The sequence below is a fragment of the Macaca fascicularis genome, chromosome 7 (genome assembly GCF_037993035.2).
Source record: "Macaca fascicularis isolate 582-1 chromosome 7, T2T-MFA8v1.1".
In the NCBI taxonomy this organism is placed as follows: domain Eukaryota; kingdom Metazoa; phylum Chordata; class Mammalia; order Primates; family Cercopithecidae; genus Macaca; species Macaca fascicularis.
In genome coordinates, this window is record NC_088381.1 from 118,419,631 (window position 1) to 118,443,854 (window position 24,224).

A 24,224-nucleotide genomic window follows, 5' to 3' on the forward strand; every position below is an offset into this window, starting at 1 on the left:
AATATTCATAACCTATTTTAGCATACTTAAAGTTCTCACAGGCCCTGAAGTAAAGAAATCTGTTTAATGCAATGTTAACCAAACTTACAAAAAAAGATTCTGCTATCATTAACACCTGTTAATATCACATAGAACTAGGGTTTTCAGATAATGCCTTGGGTTAATGCTGTGCTAATTTATTTTATTTCAAGAGAAATAGTAAAAGCCCCTATGTCTCATGGAAGAGATTCCTTTTACTGCCATAAACTTGAAGAGAACACTTAGACAACTTGTTACAATTGAGAGGTTTGGTGATTCATTCTTGAAAACCAATTTACACAACTGAGGGCCAAGTGCTATAAAGCAGAATACCTCACATGACCATGGTGTGCATCAGCATCAAAGTGGAAGTCCACATATGATCACTGTATATGTCGGCATCAGCTTAAATGAATTCATGTGATTCATTCATGAAAGAAAAATAACTAGTTTTACAGAATTATAAGAGATTAACAGAAAAATCATTTTGTTTTACCCTTTCCCTTTCTCTTTAAGACAGACTATCATTTTATAGTTATCAATTGTCAACTTAGAATTGCCTTTCTAACTACATTAAGAAAATACAGTACCTGTAAAGTTTCTCTGCATACATAGGCTATTTGCAATTCTGATAATGGTCCAGTAACTAGAAAGAAAAAGAGAACACAATGTTATACAATTAAACCTAACAGATTAAAAACAGTCTACTTAAAAAATGACAAACTAGGCCAGGCGCAGTGGCTCACACCTGTAATCCCAGCACTTTGGGAGGCCAAGGCGGGTGGATCACGAGGTCAAGAGATGGAGACCATCCTGGCCAACACAGTGAAACCCCGTCTCTACTAAAAATACAAACATTGGCTGGGCATGGTGGTGCGCACCTGTAGTCCCAGCTACTTGGGAGGCTGAGGCAGAAGAATTGCTTGAACCAGGGAGGCGGGAGTTGCAGTGAGCTGAGATCGCACCACTGCACTCCAGCCTGGCAACAGAACGAGACACAGTCTCGGAAAAAAAAAAAAAAAAAAAAAAAAACAGACAAACTATTATAAAACAACTTCTATTTATATAGTTGGATGATTTCTCTTCTGATTGTGACGATGTATTATTTTTGTCATCAAGAGACAAAAACGAAAGGTAACACTGAGAATTTTTTCAAATGTACTTTAAAAATAAAAGATTTAACTCCATATAACTTTGGTCCGTGAAAATATTAAGCACGCATGTGCAAAGCATAGTGGTATGCATCATAGGAAGGTCTATAGAAAGCAAACCTGAATAATTTTTCAAAAATGAAGAAATACATATAACTAATTAGTGTTACAGAGAAATAGAGAACCATAAAGAGATTGACTGTTCCAATATATAAAAAGGCATCATATACTTTTTTAAAGATCAAGATGCTATTTCTTCAGCATAATTCTTTACCACACCTATCAAAACAGAGAGGCTTGATCTAGTACCTTATCTAAGAATTTAAAAAATAACCATGTCACTTTTGGCAACCAGATCTCTCCCTAATATGAAATATAAAATTCTTCTTATTTCAAGAACTCAACCAGAGGTTTTGTGACTATGCCTTTCAATACCATGAGAGTAATTCTGGGGTGGTATCTGCTGACAGTGAAACCAAATCAGGTAATCATGGGTATTCTTCACCTAGAGAAGTATTCTACTGCATATTTTAACCACTGGCTCTCTTTACCTATTCAGGAAAATAAACTTCTGATTCTCAGTAACATGATAAATAGTAGTAAAAGAAGAAAAGTCACTTTATTAGCAACATCTAATTATAAGTGTAGATTTTCTTGATTATTATGCTATCTAGTATACTAACTACCAGGATGGGTACTACTTAGGTTCAATTTAATTCAACAAATATCAGGTTTAGTAAGAGAAAGTCAAAATTTTGTGAAAAAATAAAATTAATGTTTCAAAGCTATTCTTTAAACTTAGAAGTTGCAAAAAAAAAAAGAGCCAGCTATATAGCTTGATTTTATCCATATAGTCATAAGAGTGCTCTCATTTTATAAAAATGTAAATGGATAAAAATTACAATTACTGAATAAAAACTTTTCATAGAAAAGACAGCTATTTATTTATTTATGTGAGTCTTGCTCTCTCGCCCAGGCTGGAGTGCAGTGTCATGATCTTGGCTCACTGCAACCACTGCCTCCGGGTGCAAGTGATTTCTCCTGCCTCAGCCTCCCAAGTAGCTGGGATTACAGGTGCCTGCCACCACGCCCAGCTAATTTTTGTATTTTTAGTAGAGATGGGGTTTTACCATGTTGGCAAGGCTGGTCTGAAACTCCTGACCTCGGCCTCCCAAAGTGCTGGGATTACAGGCATGCATGAGAAGATAGCAATTCTTTATAAAAATCATAGAAAAAAATTAAATCCAGTGGCACAGAGAATTTTAAATCCATATGCATAAGAGATAGCCTGAATCATCATAATTTGTGTATTTGTAACAGTTATGTGATGTTAAACATTTTTGTTAATAAAGACGTAGTGATCAGTGTTTAGACATCAGAATTTTTGTTGTTATGGATTATTTGTTGTGACAAAATTAGATAATTATGACATTTTAAAATTGATAATTAAGTACTACATTGATAAGCTTTTATTATAATTTAAAAATTTACTTCTGAGCTCTGCTTTCCCTCTCCTGTGGTAATGACTTAATCAACTGGTAGGTATTCTTTCATTTTGCTATACATTTACATTGTATATTTATACTTATAAGAACATAATTTTTAAAAGCCTAAGTATGACCAAGTATGTTATACATACTCTTTCATGATTCAATTTTTCCATTTAAAAACAAGCCTTAGGGATATATACCCAGATCAATAATTACGAAGTAACTTCATCTTTTTAAGTGCCACACAGTATTCCATATTACAAGTTGAAGAGTAGTTTATTTAACCACTGCTCTATTGATTGACATTTTAAAACTAAGCTCTGTAGTTACAACCTATTATTTGAAGTGAAATAGCACTTCTGTTTTTATATCTACTGTGGCTGCATTTGTAAACTGCATAACTAAAATTTGATAAGGTTTCCAATATAAAGATTTCAGCATAGAAACTTTAAAAATATTTCACATAATTCTTCAAAATGAATTATAAAATGAGTAGCTGCAATGGGAGTTTTACTATCCCATATCCATGTTAAACAAGGAGAAGAAAAATTATAAGGATCTACATTTAGTCTCATAAATTCTAGAAATTCAAGAAATTGCCAGCAGTAACAAAACAAATTAAAAGCTAAACAGTAGAGCCAAAACTAAAACTTTCTAAATAGTATTAGAATGTAATGTCAAATTCAGCTCAGAAAACTGCCTAAATTAAAGGAATACTACATAAAATACTCGAAACTTTAAAACATACATATTAATACAAAAATATTACAAATTGTAATTGTTTTTCTGGTTAGCAGATTAAGTTATTAAGACAGACATGTAACTTCCTTTCTGTGAGTTACCCCTTGCATTTCAATTTTTTTTTACAAGGAAATTTAGGAAGTTTCATTTGTAGATAAAACACTTCCCTAGAGATTATATTTAAAGAGTAAAATTTGGATTATATAAATACTTTTGCATTTCTCAGTTCAGGCTCAGGCAAGTTTAATTGACTAACCAATAAAAAATAAGTATCAATTTCTGTTATGCAGTGCTCCGGGAACAGAAGAATGCAAAATAGTAAGTCTACCTGTTAATATCCGTGGTTAACTGGAAATACCAAACAACAATCATTAAAACCAAAGTCTGTTTAAAATGTAAAGTCAAATTAACAGTACCATGGTAAATATCTTGAAGTGATCCGCCACCACAGTATTCCATACAAATCCATAGTTTTTCCCGACTAATATGAAAAAGAAAGAAAATTGTATTAGCTAGTAATCCTCAATCACTGAAATACTCTGAGGCTCTCACTCTTTAGCACACCAAGGTTCAGGATGGACTGCAAAGTGCAACAGGAAACTGCCACGCAATCTTGCTATAATATACAGAAAAGCACATTAATTTCAGCTTTGTTCCCAACTTAAGTGGTTTAGAATATGATCAGTTTTATAAGTTAAAACACTTACTTGTAATCACTTATAATGTTTCATTAAAATTGCCGGATAAGGTACAACTGTAAAAATGGGAGTACCATTATTAATATAAAATAGGGGAAAACCCTAGAAATAGGAAGACTCTAAAAAATTTAGAACTTTGCAGTGTTTAAAAACATACATATACAGTAGCACTTGCATGGAAGGGAGAGAGTGTAGTAGCAAAGAGTATATACAATACAGAGAGAGATGATGCTTTTTTTCCCTCTTACCTAAGGTAACTCCCAAAGTAGGCAACGATGTTACAATGTTTACATTCTTTAACCATAAATATTTCTTGTTGAATCAAAGAAAAATCATCTCCTGGAAAACAAAATAAATTGTTTATCATGTTACTCAAAATCTCTACATATGAAAAGAAGGAAGGAAAACTTTACAATAAATATTAGAGATGAGGAATTAGGCATTCTTAACACTTCAGTGAAAATGCAAACTGGTAGAATCTTTCCATTAAGTCAGAAGTCTTTAAAATATACAGAATCTTTGAACCCACAATTTCACTTACAAATTTTTTTTTCTTAAGGAGACATGTACAAAGACAGATGTTTACTACAGTATGGTTTAATAATGCAAGAATGGTTACATAAATTACATTACAGTGTGTTGTGACATGAAAATAGGTTTATATTATGTGAAAAAGGAGATTATGTATTATTTTAGTATATAGAAAAAGTATTTCAAAAGTAACTTTGCTTTCTTCCTTTTTGGTCTGTATTTTACAATTAGTCTATCACTGACCCATATAAGTTAATTAGAAAAAGCTACATTAGGCCTGGCACAGTGGCTCACGCCTGTAATTCTAGCACTTTGGGAGGCCAAGGTGGGCGGATCACTTGAGGTCAGGAGTTCGAGACCAGCCTGGCCAACATGGTGAAACCGTGTCTCTACTAAAAACACAAAAATTAGATGGGTGTGGTGGTGGGCACCTGTAATCTTCAAACTTGAAAAGCAACTTCCAGTTTAAAATCAGTGGGCAACACAGTAAGCCTCTCTTCCCCCCACTAAAAAAAGTTCAGTGGTGTCCAGACAGACTCTGGCTCTAACTCAAAGTCATCTTAGAAAAACATACAAGGCCAAGAATGAAAAACTCAGCAATTAGGTCTTAGATAAATAAACAAAATCTTCACACAAGTCAGAGATATTTTCTCCCTTTATACTTTCAACTTTTCCAGTTCAAAACCAAAATAGAGCTTTAAATATTCTTGCCATGCCATTAAAAGCTTTTAAAGAACCTATCACTACTGATGTGGTTTAAACATATATTTAGCTTCATACAAAAATTAGCTGGGTGTAGTGGCAGGTGCCTGTGGTCCCAGCTACTCGGGAGGCTAAGGCAGGAGAATTGCTTGAACCTGGGAAGTAGAGGTCGCAGTGAGCAGAGAGCTACCACTGCACTCCAGTCTGGCCACAGAGCGAGGCTCTGCCTCAAAAACAAAACAAAACAAAAATTCACACATATATTTAGTTTAACTATTAATATGCCACATTTATTTGTAATCATTAGAGCATTTTTTTAAACAGTCAATTCATGTAAACATTAACTGATAGTTCAGTTACAGAATTTCATGTTAACAATTTTAAAGGGTTAGGGAAGCCAAACAAGGGTACAATCTTCTAACTGAATGAATGTCTGACAGAAAACCTTTAAAGATAATCTAGCTTTTATTTGTAAACTGGGAAACTGTGTATTACATAAATGGTCACATATACCCTAAACATAAGTGCACAAATGGCAACTTGTTACAACTGAAAATGTACTTCTTAATGGTTTGACAATAAAAGAGGATCGAAGGAGATAATCCAAAATAGAAGATGATCTCCTGTTACTCATTATCAGTTTAGGCAGAAGCTGTGAGTAAGCCCTGGAGGTAACAGTAGAAAGTCTGCCTACCCAGGTGCAGACGAAAGGCCCTGCTTTCTGTGTTCACTCACGGGAACCAGAACGCTTTGTTCTTTTATATCACTCCTCCATCTGAGCCTTTTCCATCATAGCATTAAAACAACTTCTTTATGCATGCTGATTTCCCTCAAACGGGCTAAATTCTAGCCCATCTTTCATGTCTGAAAAAATATGAATTATAAAGGAAAGAAGAGTAAAGCAGCACATAATTTTGTTAATATATGTGTATTAGTCCTTTCTCACACTGCTATACAGAACTACCCAAGACTGGGTAATTTATAAAGAAAAGAGGTTTAATTGACTTACACTTCCGCATGGCTCAGGAGGCCTTACAATCATGGCAGAAGGGGAAGCAGGCAAGTCTTACATTGTGGCAGGCGAGAGAGTGTGTGTGTTACAGGAACTGTCAGACACTTACAAAACCATCAGATCTCATGAGAACTCACTATCATGAGAACAGCATGGGGGAAACCACTCCCATGATCCAATCACCTCCCACCAGGTCTCTCCTTCGCCACCTGAGAATTACAATTCAAGATGAGATTTGGGTGGGGACACAAAGCCTAACCATATCAATATGTTATTCTTTGGATTCCCACCTACTCACTTTTAAATGTGCACAGAAGCTTTATATCTGAGCTGTGCTGAAAAATTCTTCAGTTAAGTCTGGGATTTAGAACAGATTTTTCTCACACAAGTAGCTTCACATATGGTGCCTAACTTCTCAATCGTGTGTATATTCTTAAACTGACCTGTAAAAGTCAACAATATGGCTGAATTAATACTACTAGTAACAAACTACTACCTCTTGGTAGTAGTTTTGAGTTCTGAGTTCCACCCGCAACTGTGTTCCCAGCAGCAGGTATGTGAGGTTTCTACCACGGAAGGTGAGATCTTGGTGAGAGTGAATGACAACTTTTCACAGCTGTAGCTGGAAGCAAGAATTCCCAAGCACAGGTTATTAATAACTCAGATGTTTGAACTCCAGCTTCAGATATATTCTTCATATATCTGCTTCACTATTATATTATTTGAAACTTTAATGCAAAGAGAGTAAAATCTTCTGTGAACTGAAATTATACCACGGAAGAGACTTACATAAAGGTAATATTTTTGTAGCTTATCCTGAGAGGTAGGTAAGCTAAATATGGTTATCATAGATGTAGCTATTCTTTGATGGCCTACATCAGCCTCATAAAAATAATCTGAAATTTGGATAGTTGGTTTTATTCTTTTAATTGGGTGATATGCCAAAATAATATTACTTTGCACTGAGATGTGGCATAAAATCCACTAGGTTCAGAGAACTTAGGCTTGTAGGTTCCAGCCCTGTTGCTCACCAGCCTGGACAACATAGAGAGACTTCGTCTTCACAAAGTAATAAGCTAGGCATGGTGGCACGCACCTGTAGTCCCAGCTACTCAGGAGGCTGAGGTGGCAGGACTGCTTGAGCCCAAGAGTTTGAGGTTGCAGTGAGCTATAATCACACCACTGCACTTCAGACTGGGGAACAGAGTGAGGGCCTGTCTCCAAAAAAAAGGTACTTGCTTAAAGAAGAGAAATTTTATTCTTCACACCCTGGCAATGTAAGGATGAGACTAGTTGAGAACCACAGAGCCCCTTATCTTATCTTCAGTTTTGACTATATACCTATTATTTCCATCTGAATGTCTTGCTAGTACCTTACATTTAATATGTCCTAAAGTACCAATATCTTTTCTTAAAAACCAATATTATTATTATTATTATATTATTATTATTATTTGAGATACAGTCTCACTTTGTCACCCAGGCTGGAGTGCAGTGGCGTGATCTTGGCTCACTGCAACCTCCGTCTCCAGGGGTTCAAGTGATTCTTCTGCCTCAGCCTCCCGAGTAGGACTACGGGCACGCACCACCACACTGGGCTAATTTTTGTATTTTTAGTAGAGACGGGTTTCGCCATATTGGCCAGGCTGGTCTCAAACTCCTGACCTCGTGATCTGCCTGCCTCAGCCTCCCAAAGTGCTGGGATTACAAGCGTAAGCCACTGCACCCAACCCAATTTAATATTACTAAGACGTCAATACTACCCAAAGTGATATAAATAGCTACACAATCCCTGTGAAAAATTCTGGTAACTTTTTTTTTTTTTGCAGAAATAGAAAATAATTATTCTAAAATTTGTATGAAATTTAAAAGACTCTCCATAGCCAAAACAATTTTGAAAAAGAAGAACAAAGTTGGAAGACTCATGCTTCCTGATTTCAAAACTTACTAAAAGCTATCCTAATAGAAACAGTAGGGTACTGGCATAAAGACAGACATATTTAAAACCAATGGAATAGAACAGAGAGCCCAGAAACAAACCCTCACGTAGTACATGGTCAAATGATCTTCAACAAGGGTATCAGGACTACTTGATGGGGAGAGGGCAGTCTCTTCAACAAATGGTGTTGGGGAAACTGGGTATCCACATGCAAAAGAATGAAGTTGGACCCCTGCCTTAAACCATACACAAAACTTAAAATGATTTAAAGATATAATTGTAAGACCCCGAACTATCAAACTCCTAGAAGAAATCACAGAAGAAAAGCTTCATGACATTGGATTTGGCAGTTATTTCTTCTATATGACACCAAAAGCACAGGTAACAAAAAACAGATGAGACTACACATGAAATTAAAAAATTTTTGTTCACCAAAGGACAAAATCAACAGAGTTGAAATGGCAACCTATGGAATAGGAGAAAATATTTTCAAATCCTGTATCTAAGAAGGGTTTAACACCCAGAATATATAAAGAACTCCTACGACTCACAACAAAAAATCAAATAATCTGATTTTAAAAATGGGAAAGGACTTGAATATACATTTATCCAAAGATGACCTGCAAACAGCCAATAAGCACATGAAAACATGCTCAACATCATTAATCAGAGAAAAATAAAACCACAATGAGATATCACTCCACAGCCATTAGGATGGCTACAATTAAAAAAAAAAAAAGCAGAAAATAAAACTGGTTAGAGGTGATGTGGAGAAGCTAGAACCCTTGTACATTGGTGTTGATACTGCAAACCAGTGAGACTGCTACAGAAAACAGTGTAACAGTTTCTCAACAAGTTAAAGGTGGAACTATCACATGACCCCAATAATCATGGTTTTAGGTTTATATCCAAAAGAACTGAAAATAGGATCTCAAAGAGAGATTTGTACACCCATGTTCATAGCAGCACTATTTCCAATAGCCAAGAGGCAGAGGCAACCCAGTTTGACAGAATGTCTATTGACAGAAGAATGAATAAAACTGTAGTATATGAAAAATATCCAGACTTAAAAAGGAAATCCTGCCATATGCTGTGACATAGATGAACCTTGAGAACATTACACTAAGTGAAATAGGCTACTCAGAAAAGGACAAATACTGTATGATTCCACTTATATGAAGTATCTAAAGGAGCCAAATTCATAGATACCAACAGAATGGTGGTTACCAGTGGCTGTGGGGGGGCAGCAAAGAGGAGTTGTTGTTTAGTGAATATAGAGTTTTAGTTTTGCAAGATGAAAAATTCTAGAGAACTGTTTCACAACAATGTAAATATACTTAAAACTCCTAAATGATGCACTTAAAAATGATAAAGACAGCTGCGCATGGTGGCTCACATCTGTAATCCCAGCACTTTTGGAGGCCGAGGCAGGTGGATCACCTGAGGTCAGGAGTTCAAGACCAGCTTGGCCAACATGGTGAAACCCTGTCTCTACTAAAAATATAAAAACTTAGTCGGGTGTGGTGGTGGGAGCCTGTAATCCCAGGTACTCGGGAGGCTGAGGCAGGTGAATGGCTTGATCCCGGGAGGTGGAGGTTGCAGCGAGCCGAGATTATACCACTGCATTCCAGCTTGGGTGCCAAGAACAAGACTCTTGTCTCAAAAAAATACAAAACAAAAACCAAAAAACCAAAAATGGTTAAGATGGTAAAGTTTATGTGTTTTTTACTGAAATTTAAAAAATATTAAAATGTGAGCATAGCCTAATTTAATCATTTCACCACAGCTGGATGTTTAAATGAATATATATATATATATATATTTTTTTTTTTTTTTTGAGACAGAGTCTCGCTTAGTCGCCCAGGCTGGAGTGCAATGGCGCGATCTCGGCTCACTGCAAGCTCCGCCTCCCGGGTTCAAGCCATTCTCCTGCCTCAGCCTCCCGAGTAGCTGGGACTACAGGCGCCCGCCGCCTCGCCCGGCTAATTTTTTGCATTTTTAGTAGAGACGGGGTTTCACCGTGTTAGCCAGGATGGTCTCGATCTCCTGACCTCGTGATCCGCCCGCCTCGGCCTCCCAAAGTGCTGGGATTACAGGCGTGAGCCACCGCGCCCGGCTATATATATATATTTTTTAATTTCTTTCTTTTTTGAGACAGGATTTCATTCTATTGCCCACGGTGCAATGCAGTGATGTGAACATGGTTCACTGAAGCCTCGACATCCTGGGCTCAAGTAATCCTCCTGCCTCAGTGTCCTGAGTAGCTGGGACTACAGAAGGAGGCTGCCATGGTCTGCTAATTTTTAAAAATTTTTGTAGAGACGGGGTCTTACCATGTTGCCCAGGCTGGTCTTAAATTCCTGGGCTCAAAAGATCCTCCCACCTTAGCCTCCCAAAGTGCTGAGACAACAACAGATGTGAACCACCACTCCCAGACCAAAAATAAATAAATAAATAAATAAATAACTTTTAAAACAAGTATTTAAAATAAATATGCAGTAACCTAAAAATTTGTATATCATTTACAGCAAAATTACAATGTAAAAATTAGATCTCTTAATATGTGCAATGGAAGTTTTCTGTACTAGTAAGTACTAGATACATTTCTGAAGTTTATGAAATAATGTAAAAGTATCAAAACGAAAACTAATTTTAGTGGTAGTTCATTGTACAGTGAATAAATTAGTAGTACTTTTTCAGAAAATCAATTAATCCAATGCTAAATATTCAATCAGCTAATTTTTAAACAACCATGAAAAATATAGTGACACAATGGTGGCAATCTTGTGAATATGGTTGTTTTGGTTCATAATAATACTTTTTTTTTTTCCATTGAGTGTAATGAATGTAGAATGTTAAACAGAAGACACTAGTAAACAACACTAACCTTTATTCATTTTCTGTATCTATTATTTAAAACAAATAAAATGACATTTGGGGCATGTATTTGTGCCTTCAAATTAACATTTCCCATTAATTCAGACTTGAACTGTCCAAACAGTGAAGATAGGGTACAAATATTTTACTTTACAGAATATTTTTAAAAATCAAGGTTGTTAGATTTTTGAACAGAAATTCTGAAAAGAACACACCACCTAACCAGAATAGATGACACTTGCCCTATTTGGCCAAACAACCTACCTTGGGATTTCTTTCAAGAACTTTCACAAGGCAAACAAATGGCTGGTTTAAACCTCCGTATACTTCTTGACTTTTTAAGATTTACACTACTTTCTCTGCTTGTACTTTCAGGAAACAGGATAAAGTATCCCCTGAAAGTCCAAGGAAAGCTTTAAACATCTATTGAAAGATATTTAAAGATTCCTATTTATTTCGAAAACTGTCTACAGAAATACATTTAACTTATTAAAAAATACTAAACTATTTTATAAATATTTCTAATTTGCCATTTTAAAAGACAAGCAAGGGAACAAACCAAAAGGGTATTGCATTAATCATCCTGGGTAGTGATGCATTAAATTCTATCCCTGTAAGCAAGGCTGACAATATTTAACAAACTGTAATTTTCATAAGCTTAAAATATTATTTTGTAGTTTCACCATACAAGAGGGGTAATGGAAGAAGGAGAGAGGGAAGGGAAAGTAGGATTCTGATGGTAAAAGTTTTCCCACAAACTTTGTTCCTGTTCTGGCTGTTGGCCACCACTAGCTACAGACTTGTTGAGCAAACTGAGCATCTGTAAAATGAGTTAGATGGTAGGCTGAAATTCAGACAAAAGACAGGAAAACATAGTGGCATGAACCATCGTATTATCTGCCTGGTCTTATAGGGCACTCCGGATGTCTAAGCAAAGAGATGAAAAACGCAACTAAAACTCACAATGGTATCACTGGTGGTATTATTTTCAATGCTAATCACTGGTAAGTCAAACTCTATTTAATGTTACCATTTGTAAGGTGGTGACTTTATTTAGTAAGTTATCTACTATAAAAAAAAATGTAAAAGAAATGGTTAAATCATTCCTGAAAATAATCATTTTGCCTGTATCTACAAAGAGCAACAAGAACATACAGACATAGGAAGGAATGCTGACTTCATTTTCTTTTACAAATATTTTTGTGGCTAATTAATAAAAGCAATTTTCTCTGCTAACCTATTTTCAACTCTAAGGCTTACTGTAGCATTTTTTGACTGTTAGGAAGACCTTCAAAAGCAATCCGTTTCAGTAAAATTTTGAATACAGCATTATGAAATTAAATTGCCAGGGGCAAGTCAGTAAATACAATCTAGGACTCTAAAATTACCATAAACTTTAATATCCTATTTTTCACCACAGGGAAAAGCACGTTAAGTTTACAGCTGGAATTTCATTTACTTAAAAAAATTTTTGTTTATGTTTTACTAGACATGTTTTTTCTAAGTCATACTGGCAAATAATTATCTTTTCATGTCTAAATACAATTTTAAACCAGTTCATCTGTTAAATCAATACAAGAAAGCACTTTTGTATTATGCTGGCTTTAGTGCAAGTTTTTGAAAGCTGCTGAATACAGTTGAGAATTCATTTTTGAAATACAGCAGTCTCCAAAATTATTTGAAGTATCTGAACTGAATGTTGGGAAAATTCATTAGCATACCATCATATTTTTAACCTAAAGATTCCCTTAAGTCTGTTCCAAAAATGTGAAAAATACCATCTACTTTGGCTTTACCAACAATGCTAAAAGTCCACTGATTTTCCACAAAAATTCCACGGCAAAAAAAAGACAAATACAGGATGCCGAAGATATGAAGAATTTGTTTTGAAAGAAAATTTAAGACAGTAAGTCCTTCAAACTCTCAGGGATATGAAAGGGGAAAAAAGATTACAGGTAAATTAAGGCAACAAAATGAAACAGAATGCTGGTAGAGTTAAGGGGGGAAAAGCTGTGTAGACATAATACTTGCATAGAACTAATAAAAGCACTGGAACCAACAAGGAATAGAAGCAGTATTGGGGGCCAGGCGTGGTGGTTCATGCCTGTAATCCCAGCACTTTGGGAGGCCTAGACGGGCAGATCACTTGAGGCCAGGAGTCCGAGACCAGCCTGGACAACATGGCGAAACTCTGTCTCTACTAAAAATATAAAAATCAGCTGGGTGTGGTGGCATGCGCCTGTAATTCCAGCTACTCAGGAGGCTGAGGCACGAGAATCACCTGAACCCAGTTGGCAGAGGTTGCAGTGAGCTCAGATCATGCCACTGTAGTCCTGCCCGGGGCAACAGAGAGAGACTCTGTTTCCAAAAAAAAAAAAAAAAAAAGTAACTGATATGGCAGACTTTAAAAATTCATTACTTTCCAAAGTAATTAAATAAAAAAATTCAAGAATCTTAAAGTTTGTTGAAATAGAGAAAAAATCAAAACTGCAGATGAAAAAAAGCAGCTCATTGTGTCTCAGGGAGAAAAATCTGTAGAAAATTTTGAGACCAAGTTATATTCTGTTGAGATTACTAATTTTGAAGACAAAGAAAGAAATGCCAGCTTTTGCTACAATCAAGTAGTAACAGCAAGTTACCTACTAGGGGAAAAATATCAGGTAGGCCTTACAGTTCTTTCCAACAATATTCAAGGGAAAAAAATGTCTATAGAGTTTTTTTGAGGGTAGAGGGAGAAGAACATGTGATGCAATCATTTTATACCTAGTCAAATTGTCATTCTCATTCAAAGGCAACAGAAAGACTTCTGCAATATTCTTTTGTAGGAAGAATATTTATTGCAGTGTCCGTTATGTGCTTACACTGTCCCAAGTGGTGAAATATAGCAGTGAGGATAATCACTATTCTCATGGCTCTTACATTCTAGGAGAGAGGAGAGAGACAAACACAATATATACATACAAACAAACAAGAAAAGTATCAGGCACTCATGTGCCCCATGCGACGAACTAAAATAACAAGTTCGCTGCATAGGACACAAGAGGACTGGCCTCTCTGGGGATATGATATTTATTTAAGCTGAGGTCTGAATGACCAGGAGCCTTCAGAGCAAAGGTCTTGAAAAAGTTACCTCAGGCAAAAGAGAAGAATTGTTTTAATCTTGGACTGTTTAAATAAAAAGAAAACAGAGGCATAGTAGAGTAGGGAGAAACATGCACGATGAGCTCAGAGAAGTGGGGAGAGCAGATCATGTAGGGTTTTATAAAAAAGGCTAAAAATCTGAGTATTTTTCTAAGTTGATATGAAGGCTTCAGAGAAGTGTTAAGCAGAAAAGTGTGATGATATATGATTTATGTTTTAAAAAGTTCACTCCAGAGGCTTTCTTGAAAATAGATGGTGGGGAATGGGAAGTGTAGGTGAGGAAACAGGCACTAGAAGGGTGGAGATGGGTAATAAAGACAAGTAGATGGATTCAGGATGTGTTTTGGAGGTAGAGCTGAGGGAACTTGCTGACAGACTGATTCTTGAGCACAAATAAAAGACAGAAATTGAGGTTAATGCCTACATTTTTGGATGGGTTAACTGCTTAGGAAAATGGGGAAGAAAAGCAGGTTTGAGAAGAATAATCAATTTATGGATTTAAATTACAATATTCCTAATACTGGAAAATCTTTTTGACAATATGATTTAGCCTATTGATAGCTGATACTAAGTAGGTGAGAATGCAAAGGAAATGGCATAAAAAGACCAACAGTGGGTAGTAAATCTATTAAATAAAAACCTAAATCTAAATAATTGGTCGTGGCATTTATAAATTATAAATATTACATTTCTTAAAAGAAGGTACACATACTAATACATACTCATACCCTAGTACAATCAGAAAGTTTCTGGGCTAAAATCCCCAAATAAACCAACAAACAGTTGAAAATTGGGGGGATGATGAGGCAGGAAGAGTATAAATATGCAAATTTCAAAATCTGTAAACCCAAGAATTCAATAGATGACTGTTTTATTTCTTAAACTGATAAACTAAAACAGCCACAAATGTAAGTATATTATTCAAGGTCTTACAAGTCATTCTCTGACAAAACTACAGAATTGTATCTTACAAATTATCAGCGGTAAAAATAAAAGAAACCCCTAGCCATAATTTTTTTTAAAAATTTAAGAAAATATTAAAAACAAAAACAACAGAAGTAAAATTAAACATCTCTCTAAACAATATAATAGTGGACAGATTCACATATTAAAAAAAAAGAAAGATTCAGATTGGGTTGTAAAACAAAAGTCAAATATAATTTTTTACAAGAGAAACATCAATGACCCAGCAAGGATTAAAGTATAATGATAGGCCCAGGTACACCAGGTCTATCCATTTGTTGTATGCCACATAAATATAAACAAAAAGAAAGGAGGGTTGGCAATATCAATGTTGGATAAAGTTATATTCAAGGTAAAAAGGGTATCGAAGATCATTAAGGGAGTGAATGATTAAATATGAAACATACAAGTCACAATAGTAAGGGAAAGACTGAAGCCATTGACCAATATGAGTGACTAATGCATTATACATTTATTCCATTATTCTATCTCCCCAACTGAAATTCAAGTTCCATGAGAACAAGGTCTTTGCCTTTTTGTTCTCTTCTACATTCCTACCCTCTAGAACAGAGCTTGGCATATATTAGGTATTCAATAAATATTTATTAAGAAATGAAAATATAAGGTAAACATGAATTTTATGGGTCAACTGATACACATATAATACATTAAGCAGATGTGCCACAAATGGAAGGAGAAATGGACAAAATCACTCTAGTGGAAGATGATCAACACTTCTGTCAGAACCCATTTATGCCCAGTGTTCCATTATTGGAACGCTAAGCATGTGAGAGTTATTTACATCCTATGGCTCAAGTTCATCGCCAAGGTCTGATTTTTCACACGTCTGCAATTCAAAAAACTGCAAACTCCAGCATAAATGGGTTAACGTTTAATGAGTAAACAACATTGGAAGCACTATCCTACAATGTGAAAGTCCAGGCCAAAATAACATTCTATATGATATATCTGTACAGTTGCAAAAAGAATGAAAAACATTTGAAAACTGCCAGAAAAATATGAATTCTGTAAGACTGCCAGAGACAAAATATAACCAATAAAATCAATGTCTGAAGTAAATATCTATAATAACCAGTTAGACAGTGTAAGAGGGAAAAAGGAAGCATCTCCCAATAGCGATAAATACCATAAATATGAAGATGTGGCAAAAACTTTCCTAAAGACCTGAATAAGAAAAAACCTTTACTATTGTCAAAATGCCAAATATCCTACATCAATCTATATGCCTTTTTTCTCCTCGATAAAAATGATTTTGAAGTTCTCCTGAAGAAAAAAATTTTACAAACAGAAAGGAAATATCTGAAAAATAAAAGGAATGAAGACTATAATATGCAACAAAAGTTATAGTAATCAAGACCAGGATAGTATTAAAGTAGGAAGAGAAAAAAGAAAATCACTGGAACAGAACACAAAATCTATGCTTACATGGAAATTTAGTTTATGACAACCAAGGCACTTCAAATCTGTGGATAAGAGACTGAATCTATAGTAATGGCATTGGGAAACTTAGCCATTTGAAAAAATATATAGAGAGAGTTCTCCTTCATCCCTTAGAACAAACTCGTTCCTGGTTGAGCAAATATTTAAATTTTGGAAGAAAAAAAGGAAAAACTGGAAGAAATTACAGTTTAAAATTGTTACAGTTATCTAGGAGAAAAGGCCTACGTACAGGGAAATGGGGAATAGAGAAAGGAGGACTGACAAATTTGTCTGAGAGAAAAAAGAAGACTTCCACATGGGAAAAAAAAGTATAAGCAGAGTGAAAGACAGAAGACAAATTGTGGGAAGTGTAAAATACATGATAAAGAGTCACTATCCTCAAAGTGCAAACAGCATCTAAAATTCAAAAATAAAATACAAATAACCTGATAGGACTGGGGCAAGGCATAAGAATAGGCAACCAACAAAATTTTTAAATAGCCAAATACTAAGATCACTTCATCAATATTTACTGAACTTCCATGTTATTCTTTTTTGGGGGACAAGTTGAAATATTACTCAATCTTAATACATGGGTTACGTCTAACATAAAATAATCAGTAGCTTTTACAAAACAAGGCAGTGAGAAATTCCAGCCTTTCAAAGGAGTCTTAACTTACGATCCTTGCATTTAATCCTCACATTTTAAGTAATCATACACATATTTTTCTTTTTTTACTGAATTGCCTTATGTTAGTTCTAATATATGGTTTATTGAGAATTCAGAATTGCAGGATGTAAAAAAATATACTCATTAATTCATTATAATGAACTATATTAGGTTGGCAAAAACTGCAATTACTTATGCATCAACCTAATAAAAAATAAGCCATTCCCTCAAGTCAAATAAGTGAAACTGTGCTGTAACAAGCCCACTGCACTCGCTTAAGACGGAAAAGGGATAAATATCTTCGTTTTCTCCGAGAGCACAGGCCAGTACTTGGACATAACTTGAATAACCATCCTTGAACATAATTTGAATATTTGCTGTAGTGACTTTTCCAGGAGTGGCAAATGCTTGTATAGTTCTGTTATATTCCCTATTTGTGTTAGTGACATTTTGGAGATCATTTTAAACTTACTAGGTGGCATTTAATAAAAGGATCCTAAAAGAGTATTATTATAACAATTTCTATTTGCCAGGAAAAAAAAGATATTGGGACATATCTGAAAGCTTATTTTTAGTGTTCCAGCATATGCTGCCTCAGTACTATTATCTCTTTAATGAGTCACATGTATAATGATTCAAATACTGTGTTTCAAAAGCAAAGTCATTTTAACTGCTCAAACTAAGAAACTGGCATAATTATGGTCGTAAACTTACCCTACATGCCTAAGTTTATGAACCAGCAAACGAACATATCACCAAAGATTCACTTACCTGGTCAAAAAGTACTACTGCACTCATTAGAAACTTTTAGGATACCAAAATCATAAAACCGTTTCAAGATTACAGTTTTATTTTCAAAGCCAATTATTCAGTGTGTTTTGAAACAAGCAGTCTTCTGACACACAGAAGTGTTAATAAAATAAGCACTAAGCTAAAACCAGAATTAACAAACCTAAATCAATCAAAGGGAATAGCTGACAAACAAATGTCATTATACCAAATATTCACCCCCAAAAAAATCACTGAATACTTTCCTAACCAAATTCTCATAAAAGCTAAACCTGAAGTTCAAATATTTCACTATCATCTTAAAAGCAAATTAACAATGTCAATGTGTCTTCCAATTTTGAATGTGGACATGTCAAATTTTATTTGGCAACAAAACTGTCATGTCAAACTCACCTTTAACTAACCACCTCCACGGGAATTTAATTGAAGATATTCTACTGACATGATAGAACATACAAAGACTTCTTTTGGGAAGAAGGGAAACAAGGAAAGAAATACGGAAAATAGTTTTAAGACCTATATTTATGAACTGCACAAGAAAATTGTTCAAAAATTGTCTTGAGGGTTTTAATACATACCAGGCTCCAATTTAATGATTTTTACTGCAGCCAACTCTCCTGTGTGTACATTTCTGGCCTAAAAATAACATGAAAACAAAAATCTTGTTAATTAAAAAGCTTGTTAATTACATTAAAATTACTTGGTACTATGTTAATTGCTTATCAACCATACTTTTATCAAAACTAAAAAACAAAATATTTCCAATAAAATGAGCGTACTCATTTTCCCATTAAAGAAAAATATAGATATGACACAAAAGTGTTTTAAAAATTACCATTAGGCCGGGCGCGGTGGCTCAAGCCTGTAATCCCAGCACTTTGGGAGGCCGAGACGGGTGGATCACGAGGTCAGGAGATCGAGACCATCCTGGCTAACACAGTGAAACCCCGTCTCTACTAAAAAATACAAAAAACTAGCCGGGTGAGTTGGCGGGCGCCTGTAGTCCCAGCTACTCGGGAGGCTGAAGCAGGAGAATGGCGTAAACCCGGGAGGCGGAGCTTGTAGTGAGCTGAGATCTGGCCACTGCACTCCAGCCCGGGTGACAGAGCGAGACTCCATCTCAAAAAAAAAAATAAAAATAAATAAATAAATAAATAAATAAATAAAAATTACCATTAGTCCCACCACTCAAAAACAGCTACTGTTTAAAATTTGGTCTACTTCCTCCAAGGCTTTTCTTCAGCCTTGGGTTAATATTTTTAATTTTAAAAATCTCATGGCTTTTATTTATATCAGAAAACATAATCATAGGTCATTAAACTTTTTTTTAAATCATCTGTATCTAACTACCTAGAGAAAAACAGTGAACATTTCAGTGTATATGCATCTCTTTCCTGGTACACATATGTATACGCATGTGCATTATGGAAGATGACCCCATCAGTCTTCGATGACATGATTGCGAATGCTGCCTGATTTTTCACTGATAGGATATATAATTTAACCAACCCTCTATTGTTGGACATTTACAATTTTAATATAATTTGCAAGTTATAAAAATAGGGATAAATATATCTTAGCTTTGTTATCTATCCACACAGCCTTATTTCCTTCAGTTAAATGCCTAGAAGAGAAACTATTTACTATTTAACAAAAAGTCAACAAACTTACTATAATTAGCACTACAATGAATATCACTACAAATATTTTACCATAGATCAGCTTATAGGCAACCTAGACATACAATTGTGAGATCTAAAGGTATGTGGACTTATAATGGGTATGTTGCCATATTGCTCTAAACACTGTGTAAATTTATATTGTCATCGACTTCAGATGTCAAATCCACGTCTGCCAAGACTTACTGTAGGTAAAAATTAAATGATTATAACATAGTCCATATAATAATCGTCCTTTATTGCTGGACATGATGGATGTTATATATAGTCTTTTCATTATTTAAGACATATTTGTTTTAAATGGATTCTAAGATACGATATTACTAGGTCAAAGGTTGTGAATATGAACACATACCATCAAATAGTCTAAAAGCATTTTATCACTATATTCTCTTTGTTAATATGAGTGCTCATTTTCATCGTACTCAGTGGTATATCATATGTGGAAATGGAATTTACTAATTTATGACCTTTTTCATTTATTATATTAGATTTGAATATCAACTTTCAAATGGCAGAAAAAACAAGAAAAAGATAAAATAGAAAAGTATAGTTATACTAATTTGCCAAATTAAATAAGTCAAATTACCAGAGGAAAGAAGAGAAAAAGGGAAAGGAATAGAAGAATGATAAAGTAGGGAAGAATGCCTTCAAAGAGATCCTTTTAAAAATGACACACAGAGGGTGAGATAAAGAATAGAATGGGGGAGAGATATACAGAGGAAAGGACACAAACAGAAAGAAAAATAAAAGAATCTATTTTTTGTTTATTTGTTTTTTGTTGTTTTGAGACAGGGCCTCACTTCTATCACCAAGGATGGAGTGCAGCAGCAGGATCTCGGCTCACTGCAACCTCTGCCTCCTGGGCTCAAGTGATCCTCCCACCTCAGCCTCCCAAGTGGCTGAGACTACAGACACCTGCCACTACACTCAGCTAATTGTTGTATTTTTTGTAGAGATGGGTTTTGCCATGTTGCCCAAGCCGGTCTCAAACTCCTGGGTTCAAGTAATTCGCCCACCTTAGCCTCCTGCAGTGCTGGGATTACAGTGAACCACCAGGCCTGGCAAGAAAAGAATTTTCAACAGCAGAAGTTGCAACTACTTTGTGATAAGTTCACATTTTCCTCATTAAATCTAGTGAACAGGGTAAGAAGGGGTTTCATGAAAGAAGAGCAGGCATTTTAACTCTTCTCTTTCATAGTTATAGTTACTTCTCTCCTAACCATGAACACATTTACAAAAAGGGGAGCAATCGTCAGCCAGAAGCCTCACACCCTTCCTACCCTCTCCCCTTTCTGCCATTGGACATAAGAATTGTCTGTTAGCCTCAGGTCTTCTTCTAGTTGCTAAAATCTCCCTTGGGTCATAAAAGGATATGTGCACATAGATTTAGCCTGTCCACCTCTCGGCCAATTCACATGCCAGTGAGACTCAGGTATAAAAAAAATATGGCCAGAACAAGCAATGATAATTGACTTCCTGGGAATCTTGTTCAGTAAATCATAAAATGTATGTTAGAAGACAAATTCCATAATAATGATGACAATTATGTTTGTAATGCTTTACAGTTTGCAGGAACTTTCATATACTTTACTTAATTCTATTTATTTAAATACAAAAAGACTTAGTTTAGTAAAGTTGACTTGCTCAAGGCCATCCTGCTGGCAGGGGTGAGTCAAGAGTTGGAATCCAATTTTGTTGATATTTTCAAAAAACCAGCTCCTAGATTCACTGATTTTTTGAAGGGTTTTTTGTGTCTCTACCTGCTTTAGTTCTGCTCTGATCTTAGTTATTTCTTGCCTTCTGCTAGCTTTTGAATGTGTTTGCTCTTGCTTCTCTAGTTCTTTTAATTGTGATGTTAGGGTGCCAATTTCAGACCTTTCCTGCCTTCTCTTGTGGGCATTTAGTGCTGTAAATTTCCCTCTACACAATGCTTTAAATGTGTCCCAGAGATTCTGGTATGTTGTGTCTTTGTTCTCATTGGTTTCCAAGAATATCTTTATTTCTGTCTTCTGTTCGTCATGTACCCAGTAGTCATTCCGGAGGAGGTTGTTCAGTTTCCATGTAGTTGAGCGGTTTTGAGTGTTTCTTAATCCTGAGTTCTAGTTAGATTGCACTGTGGTCTGAGAGACAGTTTGTTATAATTTCTGTTCTTTTACATTTGCTGAGGAGTGCTTTACTTGCAACTATGTGGTCAATTTTGGAGTAAGTGCCATGTGGTGCTGAGAAGAATGTATACTCTGTTGATTTGGGGTGGAGAGTTCTGTAGATGTCTATTAGGTCCGCTTGGATGCAGAGCTGAGTTCAGTTCCTGGATATCCTTGTTAACTTTCTGTCTCGATCTGTCTAATGTTGATGGTGGGCTGTTAAAGTCTCCCATTATTATTGTGTGGGAGTATAAGTCTCTCTGTAGGTCTCTAAGGACTTGCTTTATGAATCTGGGTGCTCCTGTATTGGGTGCATATATATTTAGGATAGTTAGCTCTTCTTGTTGAATTGATCCCTTTACCATTATGTAATGGCCTTCTTTGTCTCTTTTGATCTTTGTCGGTTTAAAGTCTGTTTTATCAGAGACTAGGATTGCAACCCTGGCTTTTTTTTGTTTTCCATTTCCTTGGTAGATCTTCCTCCATACCTCCATCTCAAAGGATTATAAATCATGCTGCTATAAAGACACATGCACATGTATGTTTATTGTGGCACTATTCACAACAGCAAAGACTTGGAACCAACCCAAATGTCCATCAATGATAGACTGGATCAAGAAAATGTGGCACATATACACCATGGAATACTATGCAGCCATAAAAAAGGATGAGTTCACGTCCTTTGTAGGGACATGGATGAAGCTGAAAACCATCATTTGGAGCAAACTATCGTAAGGACAGAAAACCAAACACTGCATGTTCTCACTCATAGGTGGGAACTGAACAACAACAACACTTGGACACAGGATGGGGAACATCACACACAGGGGCCTATCGTGGGGTGGGGGGAGGGGAGAGGGATAGCATTAGGAGATATACCTAATGTAAATGAGTTAATGGGTGTAGCACACCAACATGGCACATGTATACATATGTAACAAATCTGTACATTGTGCACATGTACCCTAGAACTTAAAGTATATATATATATAAAAAAAAGCCAGGCAAGAACAGATGCTGGAGAGGATGTGGAGAAATAGAAACACTTTTACACTGTTGGTGGGAGCGTAAACTAGTTCAACCATTGTGGAAGACAGTGTGGCGATTCCTCAAGGATCCAGCACTAGAAATACCATTTGACCCAGTGATCCCATTACTGGGTATATACCCAAAGGATTATAAGTCATGCTACTATAAAGACACATGCACACGTATGTTTATTGCGGCACTATTCACAATAGCAAAGACTTGGAACCAACCCAAATGTCCATCAATGATAGACTGGATTAAGAAAATGTGATGTATATACACCATGGAATACTATGCAGCCATAAAAAAGGATGAGTTCATGTCCTTTGCAGGGACATGGATGAAGCTGAAAACCATCATTCTGAGCAAATTATCACAAGAACAGAAAACCAAACCCCGCATGTTCTCACTCACAAGTGGGAATTGAACAATGAGAACACTCGGACACAGGGCAGGGAACATCATACACGGGGGCCTGTCGTGGGGTGGGGGACAGGGGGAGGGATAGCATTAGGAGAAATACCTAATGTAAATGATGAGTTAACGGGTGCAGCAAACCAACATGGCACATGTATACCTATGTATCAAACCTCCACGCTGTGCACATGTACCCTAGAACTTAAAAGTATATAAAAAAAAAAGAGTTAGAATCCAAGTGTATTCTGATGACAATATTTCACCGCTCCTTTTCAGAATTCGAGAATTCTCTATTTCATTTTTAAATGCAACAGATACTAGAGAAAAGTATTAATTGTGTAATATTTAACAGATCAGCAACAGTGGTAACTTTTGTTGAAATAGACTAAGAAAATATTGAAAACAGATTAACAAAGCAATATGCTAGTCCTCTTTCACATTAAATTTCTCTGTGATAATTTTCAATGTAACAGAAGGTGAACTATTACACATTTAATTCTTAAAGAAATAATCTGAGAGTTAGAATTTGATCCAAGGAAAACAGTATTCTAAACATTCTGAAAAAAATCACCAAATAAAAGAGCAGCCTTCTAATATGCTTAAAATTCATCGTAAAGAATTGGAATTAAAAAAAAAAAAAAAAGAACAAATTCAATGAACTCTTCTTTTAACTCACTGATGTCATAATCTAGCAAACATGATAGCCACTCCTATGCCTAAATGTCAGCACCCTGGTTTTCCCTCTTTCCCTATCCACCTAAGTGATCATTTATATTGTTTTTTTCATTTA

The 24,224-nt window shown here is 35.5% G+C and overlaps 1 protein-coding gene across 7 annotated transcripts in view; it reads right to left on the minus strand.

Moving 5' to 3' along the window:
- MAP4K5 (mitogen-activated protein kinase kinase kinase kinase 5) overlaps window positions 1-24,224 on the minus strand; it is a 108,115-nt gene that overhangs the window by 62,469 nt on the left and 21,422 nt on the right. For 3 of the 7 annotated variants that reach the window (XM_065548786.2, XM_065548787.2, XM_005561222.5), the window contains exons 3-6: window positions 18,741-18,798; window positions 4,347-4,437; window positions 3,817-3,881; window positions 609-664 (exon numbers count right to left, since the gene is read on the minus strand). In XM_065548786.2, the coding sequence (XP_065404858.1) occupies window positions 609-664; window positions 3,817-3,881; window positions 4,347-4,437; window positions 18,741-18,798 (270 nt within the window). Of the gene's footprint in view, window positions 1-608; window positions 665-3,816; window positions 3,882-4,346; window positions 4,438-6,641; window positions 6,787-18,555; window positions 18,627-18,740; window positions 18,799-24,224 lie in introns of all 7 variants that reach the window. The other 4 variants (XM_073997356.1, XM_073997355.1, XM_073997354.1 and 1 more) reach the window with 3 other exon arrangements.